Source organism: Anas platyrhynchos, chromosome 14 (assembly GCF_047663525.1).
Source record: "Anas platyrhynchos isolate ZD024472 breed Pekin duck chromosome 14, IASCAAS_PekinDuck_T2T, whole genome shotgun sequence".
NCBI classification, from domain to species: domain Eukaryota; kingdom Metazoa; phylum Chordata; class Aves; order Anseriformes; family Anatidae; genus Anas; species Anas platyrhynchos.
In genome coordinates this window covers 4,378,536-4,391,817 of record NC_092600.1, presented here as the reverse complement: position 1 = coordinate 4,391,817, position 13,282 = coordinate 4,378,536, and the positions used below count along the sequence as shown (strand labels likewise).

The following is a 13,282-nucleotide window of genomic DNA, read 5'->3' as shown; positions in this document are numbered from 1 at the left end:
CTTCCAGTACTCCTTACTGTACAAGAGGTGCATGATTGTCCTGGACACACGCTCAGCTCTGAGAGCGATACAGCACATCGAGATATGGAGTTGCTTATTAACATGCACAGTCAGCTCGCCTCTCGGCTACTGTGGTGCCTGAGCTCTTTGCATACTGTCCTGACTTTTTCATCTGTTTGTTTGATAGGGATCTCGCATCTCCTTCCTTTGACATTGCGAAATCACAATGCTCCTGATTTTGGGCAGGTGACTGCAAGCCTGTTCTCTTTTGTACATTAATTGTATTTTTATCTGTGCAGGTCTTTGAAGCGGTTATTTCTTGGATAAATTATGAGAAGGAGTCTCGCTTAGAGCACATGGCTAAGCTGATGGAGCACGTTCGCCTGCCCCTTTTGCCCAGAGATTATCTTGTACAGGTTAGTCTGCAAATAAGTAATTAATATTGCACTAAAGCTGATGGAAGCTCCTTAATCAGTGTCTTGGCTGTTTGCTTCTGAGATGGTTATTTTTATGTAGCTGAGTCTGTACACAGGAATAAAATGGAAAAATTGGGTGGAATCTGAAATCTGTGTGTGCACACATGCACGCACACAGAAACCTTCTTACAAAATGTGACCTGTGCTCTGCCTGGCAGTGCCGAGAGCTAAGCTCCTGCCAGTCTTGGTGGAAGCATTTAAAAGTAAATATCTCAGGATTTTTCACCCAGAAAATATTCAGGTCATGCTCTTACAGGGCTGTACAGTTTTTTTCCCTAGTGCATGTGTGATAGTTTTGGCTTAAGAAGTGTTCTGTGCAGGAGCAGGATCTATGGAGATAGGTCTGTGTGACTGGCAGGTGAGATGTTGTCAGTCAGAGTCTGATTTAGAGATTGCTCTTGACAAGTTAATTCCTGGGATCTGGGCCTCAATAATGAGCCAAGAATCCACAAAGAAGAGGCTGATGGGCTCTCTGACTGCTAAGCTTTCAACATATGTCTGAAAAAAAAGCAATACAATTGAAATAAAATGGATACACATGAGATGCACCCATGTCTGTCTCAACTGTATCGTCTTATCCAGTAACAGATATTGCCTCACCTTTAAAGTTCTGACTCAAATTATTTTGCACCCAAACTCCTGGTAAATTCTCCTGTGTTGAGTTACTTGGTGCTTGACAGGGGGTGATAAAATAGAGGGAGAACTGGTGCTGTTTAGTGATACTGGAAGAAGGGGAGCCTAGATGTTAATGCATTTGTTTCTTGGGAAAGAACTGGCATTCTGTCTTGTGCATTTTCTGTCTTGGTACTTCAGAAAAGAAGCTCCAGTTTCAATGCAGAGCTCTCTTTTGACCTGAGATACCGAGTCCTTAACTTTAAATGATCTTTCATGTGTGTGCATGTTCTCAGACAGTTGAAGAAGAAGCTTTAATCAAAAATAACAACACATGTAAAGATTTCCTTATCGAGGCCATGAAGTATCATTTGCTTCCTCTGGATCAAAGGCAATTGATCAAGAATCCCAGAACAAAGCCGAGGACTCCCGTTAGCCTGCCAAAGGTAAGCTGAGTTCTCGTCCAAAAACAGGAGGGAAAATGTCACTTCGTGACACCTCTCACAGTATAACTGGTGGCGTTTTCTGTCTTTGAAAGGAGCTTATGTGCTTACCACAGTACTTTTACTAACTCCTAATTGTTTTCTTTTCAATTGCTCTGAGCCCATTAGAGGAAAGTCTGAGAGCAGGATGTGTGTTGTATTTCCTATATATTATGGCCAGTCCTCAATCCTTTTGTTGGGTGAGCGGCACGGGGAGGGAACTGCTCGGAGAATAGGCCCTGTCATTTTATAATTGGTGCTGCTTGGATGCTAGGGGTTAATGCATGTGCAGCTATCATCTGCTGAGGCTGAGCAGGGCTGAAGACACAAGCAAAAATCAGCTGAGGTCAGATCTTAATATCGTCAGTGAAGATAACGGGAGTTTACATCAGTTTTGTTAAAGAGCAAAAGTCATTGATGTGGAAGGGGAGCGTGCCATCACCTGCTGGGGAAATCAGCTGGAAAAACGGATCTTGGTTGAATAATGCTACTCGTAATTCTTTGAATCGCTTTACTCCCTCTTCTGGTACTGCCTATACCCACTGAGGGTGTATAATTAAGTTTGATAAATGCGAAACCCACAGAGGAAGCAATATCTCTGCTCCTAAGGACAGGGCTCTGCTCTCAAAACATTTTGTCAGCCACAAGTGGTTTGGGGAGCGACTGTTGCTCCTGGAGCTATGGCCTGAGGATCAGTGACCCGCAGTGACAGCGGCTGCAGGCAGCTGCCTGGAGAGCTGCTGAGGTTTCTGCGGGTTCCTGGTGCTGTGGTGGAGCCCTGCTGGGGAGGATCACCATCGGTGCCTGTCATTTTTCTGTCTCCTTACTCAGAAGGCAGGAAAGCAGGAAACAACGGCAACCAGACATGTGAGCAGGAAGTCTGAAGCAAATTTCAATAGACTGAAAGCAGCTACTGAATAAATAATCCTTGTTACTCCCTGCGTTTGTCCCGGAGGCATGTGATGCTCTGGCCTCTGCTTTGTTAGTGAGGAGAAAATGACAACAGAAACTGTTTAACCCGTGCCCTGGAGATAAATGCAGTTCATCGTAATGTCTCTCACCAGACTGTCACTGAAGTTATTAACAAGCTTTTCAGAGATTGTAAGATGTCAAAACCACACTGTGTTATTTTTCTAAGGACAAATAATAGGGAGCCTGTTCTGTGGCATGGCATATGTGATCTGTGCTATGAGGGAGTGTTCAGATGTTCAGTTACTGAAAGGTTCGTCAAGAAATTGCAGTTCTGTAGAGCACGTCAGTGTGTTTGTCTGTTCTACCTGCTGGCACTGAGGTGGAGTTGGTAGAAGATAGCTTTGGGGGCATCATGAAGGGCCACATAACCCTTCGTCAAGGACTAAAGAAGTTAAGGATGAAAAATGAACGGTGATCCAGTGACTTCAGAGGTTCTCAATGTGTTCTTTAGCATGACCTACGAGTACAAACCCAAATTTTCTGAGGGTCTGTTCTCCCTTCTTTTTAACTGTAAAGAGTTAAATGGGGGAAGGTGCTGATCTTCCAGCAGTCCAGTTACTGAGAGACTCTGAGCTCATTCCTGCTGTGAAACCCCTCAGGTCTGTAATTGTTGGAACCTCTGTAGCTTTCCATGGGAAACTGTTACACAATTAGCAGTTAGACTGCTAACTTGGACTGAATTTGCTTTCTAAGGTCGTGTTTCCATCTTCCTAGATCAAGCAGTTCACTGTTTTCATACTCGTGCAATACTTCAGATGCTTGTCTGGCCCTGTACTTTTAAGGCAGCCGCGGTGGGGGTTGAGCTCCACACCTGAGTGACCTCAAGTGTTGATCTTATCCCCTCAGCTACCCGCAGCCGCCTTGCAGAGGCTAAAGCCAGTACCGTCCGCTCTTTGACTATGTTTGAAGCCCACTTATCTCGCTTCCAGCTCCTTGGCCTTGTAAAAATCACACTGTCTTGGGCAGTGTTTGCTCCTGCTGTTCCCTGTGATAAGGGAACGAATCCTCCTTTTCCATAGCTGTGAAGGGGCAGAAGGAAACGTGTTCAGAACAAAGTACAGGTAGTGACATTTGTGAATGCTGGAGGTTTGGACACTGCCTGTGCATGTGTCAGTGGGGTGTCCTCGAGCTGAGAGCTGCTGGTAGCAGGCAGGACAGATCTGGGAAGGATCACACTGCACATGGTCCATGTCTTCTTGTTTTCCCCCAGTGTCCTCTGCTCACTGTTGCTAGAAATGGGAGCTGGGTCTAGGTGGACTCTTAGACTGACCTGGCAGAGGATTTCTTATGCCCCTGAGATTTGCTGTTGATTACCTTCATGTAGATTTTTCTTTTCCCTAACGTGAGGAATTTAAGGCTTAATTACTAGATTTGCATCAACACACGTCGCAGCCAGAGGCCCTAATGAAGCTGACAAATCACTTCCTTCAGCAGTCCAGCATCCCTGGGTCTTAATAGTCCTGATTTCCCCAAGTGTCATCTTCCCTGCAGGTGGCAATACAGCTGTCAGGTTTTATTTGCTAAGTGGCATCGATTATTTTTAGCACCACCATGGAGATAATGACTAAAGAGTGGGCTGGCTGTGGAAATTACGCTGGAATCTTCTTCACTTAAAAGTATTTCTGCAGTGAGTCGTGCACGCACCGTGGTACAAAGCAATTCTGTGTTTTGGGGGGAAATAGGGCAGGTTGCCCACTTTGGAAATGGTGAGGAAGGGTTAATGGGGGCTGCCACACTTAGTTTGTATTAAAAGGTAAATAGTTTTACTCCCCCAATAATAGAATTGACTTAAATAGTTGTCTCTGCTGAAGCTTTTGGTGGGCTTGCAGCATTTAGGTGGCAGCTGCTCTAGACCAGGTTGTGCTGATGGTTTCTTTTCAGAGAGCAGCTGCCTGGGCTGATGTCTGAGGTGTCCCAGCTCTCATCTTCCCTCTCCAGGTGATGATTGTGGTGGGCGGGCAAGCGCCCAAAGCCATTCGCAGTGTGGAGTGCTATGATTTTGAGGAAGAACGGTGGGATCAGGTTGCTGAGCTTCCCTCCCGGAGATGCAGAGCAGGTAATGGGAATGTTTCTTACAGCCTTCTTTATTTTCCCTGTGCAGCTTTTCTGGGCTGGACAGTTGTGTCCTCAATCCCTTCAGCCTTCCTCTCTGCCCCCAGTCTCAAACTGGGCTCTTTGCCATTCTTTGTCTTCTTTCACTATACACATGTCCTTCACATTCAGGTGGATGCCCTGTTTTTATAGGGGTTGTTTCTGCCTGTCCCCTTGCTTCATCATCTCTCTCTCCTGGTTGTTCCTCTGTTTTTCCTCCTTCTCCTGTCCCGCTGGCTGTGGAAGTCCACAGGCATCCAGTTTTCCTTGCCAGTTTCCTAGAGAAAATCACAGGAGCTGAGTCAGGCCCTTGCTGTGCTAAGGGGGTGATGGAGAATGGATCTGTAAGCTGAGTGTTCATCTGAAGATGTATGAGATGGATGTGAATGTGGATCACCATTTGGTATCCTCTCTGACTCAGAAAAACCTTTCATTCAGATCTGAAATCCATCTGTGCCTTCTGTTGCTGTGTGTTTATGTGCATTTCACTATCCTTATGACACGTATTTTATCATGCTTGGCTCCAGAGCTCCTAACCTGCAGAAAATGCTCAAGGCTTGCACACGTTCTGCTCTTCCCTGCTGTCTTACAAACCCTGGCAGACATCTGATGATACTTGGCTCCTAAGCTGTTTGTAAAACCTCCATAAAATCTCTCTCCTCTTTTACCAGGTGTTGTATTTATGGCTGGCAATGTTTATGCTGTCGGGGGCTTTAACGGGTCGCTGAGGGTACGCACCGTCGACGTGTACGATGGCGTGAAGGACCAGTGGACCTCCATAGCCAGCATGCAGGAGAGAAGAAGCACTTTAGGAGCAGCTGTGCTCAACGATCTCCTGTATGCAGTGGGCGGCTTTGATGGCAGCACAGGTAGGTGGCTGAACAGAAACCAGGCACTGCCTGATCCAAAACAGTGTTTTCAGAGCCCCCAGCAAAGTTTGCAGAGCTTGAGTGAGGCTCCAGAGCAATTTCTCTAGAGAGAATGAGCCAGAGACTGGGCATATTGTGTTGTACCTAACCATATGCTCGCTCTGACCCTTCAGTAATTGCAGCATGTGTCACCAAGGCTTTTTTCCTGTAGTGATACGGTTCTTTCAGTGTTGTTCTTTATGTGAACATTCTTATTCTGTTCTTATAAAAGGGATTTTTCCCAGTTTTAGTTAAAATTAGCATAACATGAATGAAATGTGAACAAGGCCATTTATGGAGTATGTGTGTCTGGGAGTTAGTTTGGCATAAAACTGCATGTTTAGATTGACACCTCTGCTGTAGAGCCTTGCCACTTGGTTAAGCCTTAAACTGACTATCTCAGCTGGTGCTGAGTACAATAAAATAGGGTCTGGGGTAATTTTTAAACCTTTGTGTGAACATTTGATAGTGCATGAAAGAATGTGGACTTTTGGGCTTGGAATCTGGACTCTGCTCCACTTTGGTGTCCCGGGACAGGGTCTATGTGATAACAATTTTTCCAGCTGCTGGAGAAATGGTGTTAACATGCTGGCCCCAGCCCGAAAGGAAAGGGACTGCAAAATTGGGTTGTAGGAGTGTGTGGGGGGAATTACAGGCTGGGGAGGAGGTGGAAGGCAGATGAAAGTGCAACACCAATCTTTTTCTCTTCTCTTTTTTTTTAATTAGAAAACCTGTGTATCCCCTTTTTAACTAGGTCTGGCATCTGTTGAGGCCTATAGCTATAAAACCAATGAGTGGTTTTTTGTGGCTCCCATGAACACAAGAAGAAGCAGTGTTGGAGTTGGAGTTGTGGAGGGTAAGAACATCAGCAGCCATTTCTACCAAGCAAATGTTACTGTGTCAAATTGGGGCCTGAACGGTTAAGTGCAGCAGGAAGCAACTGCAGGATCTGTTCTTTAAGTTGTCTTCAGTTGGTGAAGATTTATTACATATGACATAATCTTTGTAGCTTTTTTCCATTCTTCTTATCTTGGTGAAAAATCACGTGTAGCTTTCCAAGAACCTCAGACCTGTATGAGACCAGCCCGTGCTTTCTGTGCATGCCATTAGGTGTGTGCCAGTTTCTGTGAATCTTATTCTTCCTGAGCTGCTGCTGGCTGATAAAAGCAAACTGCCATGCAGTGTGCGCTGTTGCCATCAGCAGACAGTATGTGGAAAAAGCACTCATTGCAGAAAATCTGCTCAGCGAGAGAACAGGAGCATAGTTCATCCCACAGCCCCAAGCTGGTGGTTTGGCAAGAATACTAAAACCTGTGTTTATTGACATCAGGCTTTCAGGCATGCATGGCATAACTTAGTCAGGTTCGTAAATGACCAGGGACTGACGATAGCAAACGCTGATACTGCGGCAGCTTGGGAATGAGGTAGGCGAGGTGAGCGAGGAGGGCGCTTTGAGGATCGCAGCAGCAGCTGTTGGCACGGATGTGTCAGCACCCAGCTTGAACGAGCTGGAACTGAGCAACTTGGTTGTGATCCAGGAGAAGGAGCAACTTAGATAGGAACCTTTTGCTTCATTTAGCAAAATCAGTTCTGAAGCAAACGAAAGGTTTTGTTTGACCTTATCTTTAGCGTGGCATAACAGTTTCCAATTAGTATGGTGTGGAGCAGGCAACAGCACAGGAGGTGCACAGTTGCAAAGATCTGATGATCACAGCCTGAGGAGGCTGTGAGTGGAGCTGTGTACAAAGCTAGTAGGGGGTAAAGGGAGACAAGGAGAGTGTATGAGTGTGAACGAGGTTTTTCGTGTAGCATCAGTCTTGTTTCATGTATGGTGTAGTCCCGTGACGTCTGATAATACTCTTATATTCTCGTTAGGTAGCTGTTGTCCAGGTTTCATTGAGTTGAGTTGCAGGGGGGATAAACATACCGTGCTGTGAAGGTCTCCTGGGATTTCTTCTGTCTTAAGATCACTTGGCATGAGTAAGCAGGCTGGCCTCAGCTGTCCTAGCAGCATTGGTTTGTTTTGGTTTGGCCCAGAATCTTCAAAATTGGGTCTAGGTTTCCATGGAGGTATTATATTAAGAAGCTATTGCCTATTTATTGCTCATGTGATATTGTAATTAATGTACAGTACCGACCTTTGACAGCTCACCTTGTTATGTAGCACCTGAACAGGAGGAAACGCTTGATCAGCAGAACGTGCTTTGATATTACCTCTTCTCCAGGGCCAACAAGTCATTTGGAAAACCCTCTGGGCTTTTGGCTTCTAATTAAGCTGCTGTTGTGATGTTTCCTTAACTTAGTTGACAGCTTTTACAGCTTTAAAACCAGGCCCGCCTGTCTGTGAGTCTACTTCAGATCCTTTCAGTAGGGTTTTCCCCAGACATGCCAGCACGTTTGGGCAGGTCTCTCAGGGCTTCAGCCAGGATCTGTCCTCACTCGGGGCCGTCAGTCATAGCCATAAAGCTAATAATGCCAATGTTTCTCTCTTCCAGGTAAGCTCTACGCTGTGGGTGGTTACGATGGAGCGTCCCGTCAGTGCCTTAGTACCGTAGAGCAGTACAACCCAGCCACGAACGAATGGACCTACGTAGCTGACATGAGCACTCGGCGCAGTGGTGCAGGTACTGGCCCCAAGATGTGTTCTTAAAAGGGGATAATCACTGGGCTCTCCTCTGTTCCTGGAAAGGAAGGAAAAATACGCTTCAGTATTGCTGGGTTGGCAAGTGCAACCTGTTATTTTCCCCCCTCCCATGAGGAGGAGAAGAGCCATAATTGCTTGGAAGCTCTCAGCAGCTCTTCTGACTTCATTAAAATCTGCCAAATTGAAATTAATTTCTAGATTAATGAAATAATGTTCAGTGTTTCTAAGTAGCTTTTCTAACAGATGCATCTCACTTGTAAGCAGAGAGTTGTCTTTCCAAGTTGCCAGCTGCAGGCTTAGCCAAGGACTGGAAAGTCATGCTGCTCTGCCTTCTCTTTGCTGTCGTTTGGGGGTTGCCAGGTGGATTTTCCTTCTGGATCTTCCCCGATTCTCCTGGTGCAGCACATCTGCACTGGCTGACCTGTAGACAAAGTCAAGGCAACAGAATTAAACTCAAATGGCCCCTGCTAAAACTTTTTTTTTTTTTTTTTTTTTGTATCTTTGCTGGCTGGAAAAAAGGATTGGATTGTAGTCTTGATACCTGTAGTGAGATAGATTTCAGTGAGTTTTCTTTGCTCAAAACGCTCTGCTTTGAGCCCTGCTTTGAGAGCACAACTACGAGCGGCAAGTTTAGTGTTACAAATGCTCTTCCTTGCCTGACAGATAGCCTTGCAATTTGCTTTTCCCAAACTGAAAGCCGAGCACATCAAGTTCTGGTTGTGACCCAAGTGCACGGCATTTGCCCCTCCAGCAGGCACCGGGAAGGGGCTGATGATGACACCAAAAGCGGTGCTGCGGTGTGAGCTGTTCGTACAGCTCAGGAAAGGAAATCCGTGCTCGGAGCTCCCGGCATTGCCGTCCCCATGCTGACATCTAGCGGAGGAGAGGACGAGCATCCCCAAATCCCGGCGGTGACCTCAGTGCAGGCAGTGCTGGAGGAAAAGGCAGTCCCCTCCCGGCAGGGATGGCCACTCTGCCTGTGCCCCTGTCTCACTACACCGGGAGGCTTTTCAGGTGGAGAAGCCTTAGAGTGTTTACTTGCTTAGATTAGCTTATGGACTTTTTAAAGTGTTAAATTGCTAACAGCTGAGTATAGGCAAATGCTGAGTGGCACAAAGGCAGCAGGAAGAGCAAAAATAGAGCTGCTGGAAATGGCAATTAGGCTAAAAGCAAGTTTGCCCCATCAGGCAGGTAAGGATAAAGATGGGTGAGGTGCAGCAGTCTGGAAAGCCAAAGGGAAGAGAGAGCAAGTCAGTCTAAAGAGATGAAATAAATGTGAAAAAACATTGTGAGACAGATCTGAGAAGGACTCGGGCCTGGAAAACAGGGTTTCCTCAATATGTTTGGCTAATGCTGGCTCTGTTTGGCAGGTGTTGGTGTTCTCAGCGGGCTGCTATACGCCACTGGGGGGCATGACGGTCCCCTAGTCAGGAAGAGTGTGGAAGTGTATGATCCGGGAACAAACACCTGGAAGCAAGTAGCAGACATGAATATGTGTAGAAGAAATGCAGGTAACCACAATATACGTTTCTGTAGTGCTTAGTTGGAGTTGTCTGTGTTTTTTCCTGTGGCTGTTGTGCTAGTAATAGAAGTAATTGGTATTGCAAAAAAGTAATAAAAATGGAAGATGAGGTATCTGCTAGGGAATGAATCAAAGCGTGGCAGGCAATGTTGTGGGGGAGAAGTTAGCCCACGTCTAACTGTCTGCGCTCTGCTTTGAGGTGTGTGTGCAGTGAATGGTCTCCTCTACGTGGTGGGAGGAGATGATGGTTCCTGCAACTTGGCCTCCGTGGAGTACTACAACCCCATCACGGACAAGTGGACGCTACTGCCAACCAGCATGAGCACGGGGAGGAGTTACGCAGGTACATAGTCCATGGGAGACGTTATTGTGGGGTTATTCATAAACCTGAGGCCTGTGCCTCTTGAAGCTGTAACCTTAAATTTGTGTGTGCTTTATGTGGCCTAGCTTTTGCAGCATGTTCTTAGCCACATTGCAACCAAGGAGTTGCTCCTATAACTGTGTGTCTGCCCCTTAAAACAGGTGTGGCTGTGATTCACAAACCATTGTGACACACAATGAAGCCAATGCGAGGAGCAGAAGTGAAGTGGATCCAGCTAGGTGGTGTTGGGAAGATGACCGAGCTCTGACTTGACCCATCTCATTGCTGTCACAGTCTTCGCATGACAAGTGATACGTTACAAACATCATCTGCTCTGCGGTGGAGTGCTTAGCAAAGTGAAAATCCCTCTGGGGACGTGTTCCATGCTAGACACGAGGTGTTGCTTGTTATATGTGGTGCAATCAACTGTTTTTCTCAATGGCTTGTGTCATGGGATAAACACTGTGCTTTGAACTGCAGGCACTGAATTTCTTGTGTGAAACAAAACTGCTACGTTTGGGCATGTGAGTAAAAAATGAACACTTCTGGATTTCTTCACTACTGATGCTCCGTACACATCATTGGTTGAACTCTTTGCTCACTGTGCCTGGAGGGTGGACTTTACTACTGACAGTGGAAACTTCTGAGTACCAACTGAGAAAAGCAGTCAGCAGAAATGTACTGGAACAGGGTGCTCTGGCTTGATTGTGACACTGTCTCAGTCATATGTTTGTATATGCCACTGGACTACTGTATGTATCCCTGAAATACTTGTCGTATGGTGGAAATAAATACCGTGTGATTTTTCTACTTGCCATGAATGATGTTTCCTGTACATGCTGGGACATCCCGGGCTCTGCCTTCTCTGGGGCTGACGTCTTAGCAACTCCACCACACAAAACATCTCAACCCCAGAAAGTGTGCTGCTCTGACATGGTTTATTGCTCCTGTGAAACAAATACTGCTTGAATAGAAACTATTCCTTACCCCCGTGTTTCCCTAGTGTTGCCAGCTGTGCTGAAAGCCCCTGTTCTAACTCTGTCCAGCATTTCAATGCCATTTCATAATAGAGCATATGTGTGTCAAATATCTTATAGTGCCATTAACGTAGACACCACATGCAGTGAGAACCCTCTGCCTCCTGAACACTGATTAATGAGCAAGGTAAAATACCTGCAATGTCTTAATGCTTCCAGAGGATGGAGATCTCACTAATCGATGTCATTGTAACTGGTATTTTAATCTTGCCTGTACTGAAGGTGTTCTGTTAGTACGAAGATTTTATCAGATTACTCAAAACAGAAAAATCTAGATCCAGCTACACTGTAGTTGTCTTGTTTACATCCTGAATTCTTACAGTTTTCTGTCTGAGAGGATATTTGGCTTTCAAGTACCTTTGTTTGACTCCTTGTGAGCTCTGACATGCTTCTGCGTACAGCAGTGGACTCCCAGAATATTCCTCAGCTAAAGTGAACTGATGAAGAAAACTCTTTTCTCATTTTTTTTTCCTCTTCTTTCCCAGCTTTCCCAGCTCACTTAACTTTGATTTATATTGCCTTTCGTGAGGGCTTATCTCACTCTTGCTCCCTGTAGACCAGCTGAGGCTTTCTGTCATGGGCATCTGGCCTGCAGAACCGTATCCGCCTGTGTTGCTGTCGAGCTTCAGCACTTACCACTGCTCTTCTTCTGGTTTATTTCTCCGTGGATCTCTTGTCAAAAACACTCGAGGCAACCTTCTGCACTAGAAAAGAAAAATACTTAAAAATTGATTTCAGGGGGATCTAAGGCTAAATCATCTTGTGCAGCTTTAAGAGGGCTGTATGTTAGTTCTGTAAGTAAGAACGCTTTTAGTGTTTGAGTTGATGTGGTCCTTGTAACTTGGGTGCCTGCTCACTTTGGGGTAAACAGTGTTTGCTTTTGCAGCTTCACGTTCCACAGAGGGGCTCCTCTGATCAGGAGTGTTAGCTAGTACCTGCTCCTCTTTGGATGCTCTTGTGTTTGCAAACAAAAGCAAACTGTCCAAAGGAATGTAGTAGTATTCTTGGGATCTGCCCTTCTACTGTATGTCAGGTCAGAGGTTTTGAAAACAATAATGAAAAATTAATCTTTCCTGTAATACCCTTTAAGCCTCTTGCATTGGGTTCTATGATCTGCAGTGAAATGTGCCAAAATAATAGTATAACGTGCTGCTCCTTTATGGTGGTTGGTCTTACTGTAGAAGCTATTGAGGTTGGTAGGAATGTGACCAAGACGAGCTGGTGTCAGATTGGTGTCCTGAGCTGCATCTTTACAGTGAGGTAAGCAAGATGATGCCTTGCTTGGGACTGATTGAAATCTGCTACCCCAAAAGCTGGATAGCAGGTGTTCCCCTTCCTGCAGCTTGTGGGAATGAGATAAAATGGGATAGGCAAAGCGTTTTGGTCTGAGTTAGCGACTCTTATTTGACTGGGATAAGTATACCCTGACAGCCATTTCTTTATAAACCTTTCTTGCTTATAAGGGAAACAGTTTTTGGTGTCTTTCTGCTTATTGTAAAATGGCATTTAGTCATGCTGCTCGCCAAGACCTGTGACTTGCTGGACAGAGCTAGGACTTGGCACTGGCCAGCCATCGCTGATGGTGATCCTGGCCGCAGCCATTCCTCCTCTGCAGCAAACACGTTGCTTTCTTTCCTTCTCAAATGTTGCAGTGTTACGCAAGTCAAGTGACCTCGTTTTCCAGCTATGCAATATGAACAACTGTAACACATGACGAACCAGCTGTATCCCCTCCCCTTGAGATGCTTTTTGAATTTGTCTGTCTTTGGTGTGTTGTTCCTTGTTTGTATCGTTCGTTCTGAGCACCTGAGCCAGGTCCTTTAAAGATTGCCTTTTTCTAGGACTGAAAACGTAGCATTAGTGCTAACAAATTTTACTGTAAATATTTTTATAAGAATTTTAAATAATTTTTTGGATTGCTTTTTATGGTCATCAATGACGTTTATGTTAAATCCTGGATCTAATTCTTACACTCCTGTGCAAGTTTTTGCTGGCCATGACGTAGGTGTGAATTTGTATGTTTTCTGCACAAGCAATTAAATGTTGTAACCAGGGTCTGGGACAGCTCTTATGTTGATTCTGACATAGTAGAAGGACAGCATCGGGCTCAACATTATGGAATAAATTAAAATCCATTACCTCAGTCACCACTATGCTCTTAGATTATTAGCTTATTT

At 45.4% G+C, this 13,282-nt stretch overlaps 1 protein-coding gene across 3 annotated transcripts in view; it reads left to right on the top strand.

The window, feature by feature from the left end:
• The window catches only part of KLHL3 (kelch like family member 3), a 41,154-nt gene extending 30,276 nt beyond the window's left edge, over positions 1-10,878 (top strand). For all 3 annotated transcript variants that reach the window (XM_027468401.3, XM_072023575.1, XM_072023576.1), the window contains 9 exons: positions 300-416; positions 1,385-1,534; positions 4,481-4,598; positions 5,305-5,502; positions 6,296-6,397; positions 8,037-8,165; positions 9,556-9,696; positions 9,907-10,050; positions 10,230-10,878. In XM_027468401.3, the coding sequence (XP_027324202.3) occupies positions 300-416; positions 1,385-1,534; positions 4,481-4,598; positions 5,305-5,502; positions 6,296-6,397; positions 8,037-8,165; positions 9,556-9,696; positions 9,907-10,050; positions 10,230-10,258 (1,128 nt within the window). In that variant the 3' untranslated portion in view covers positions 10,259-10,878. The remainder of the gene's footprint in view (positions 1-299; positions 417-1,384; positions 1,535-4,480; positions 4,599-5,304; positions 5,503-6,295; positions 6,398-8,036; positions 8,166-9,555; positions 9,697-9,906; positions 10,051-10,229) is intronic.
• The last annotated feature ends 2,404 nt before the right edge of the window (positions 10,879-13,282 follow it).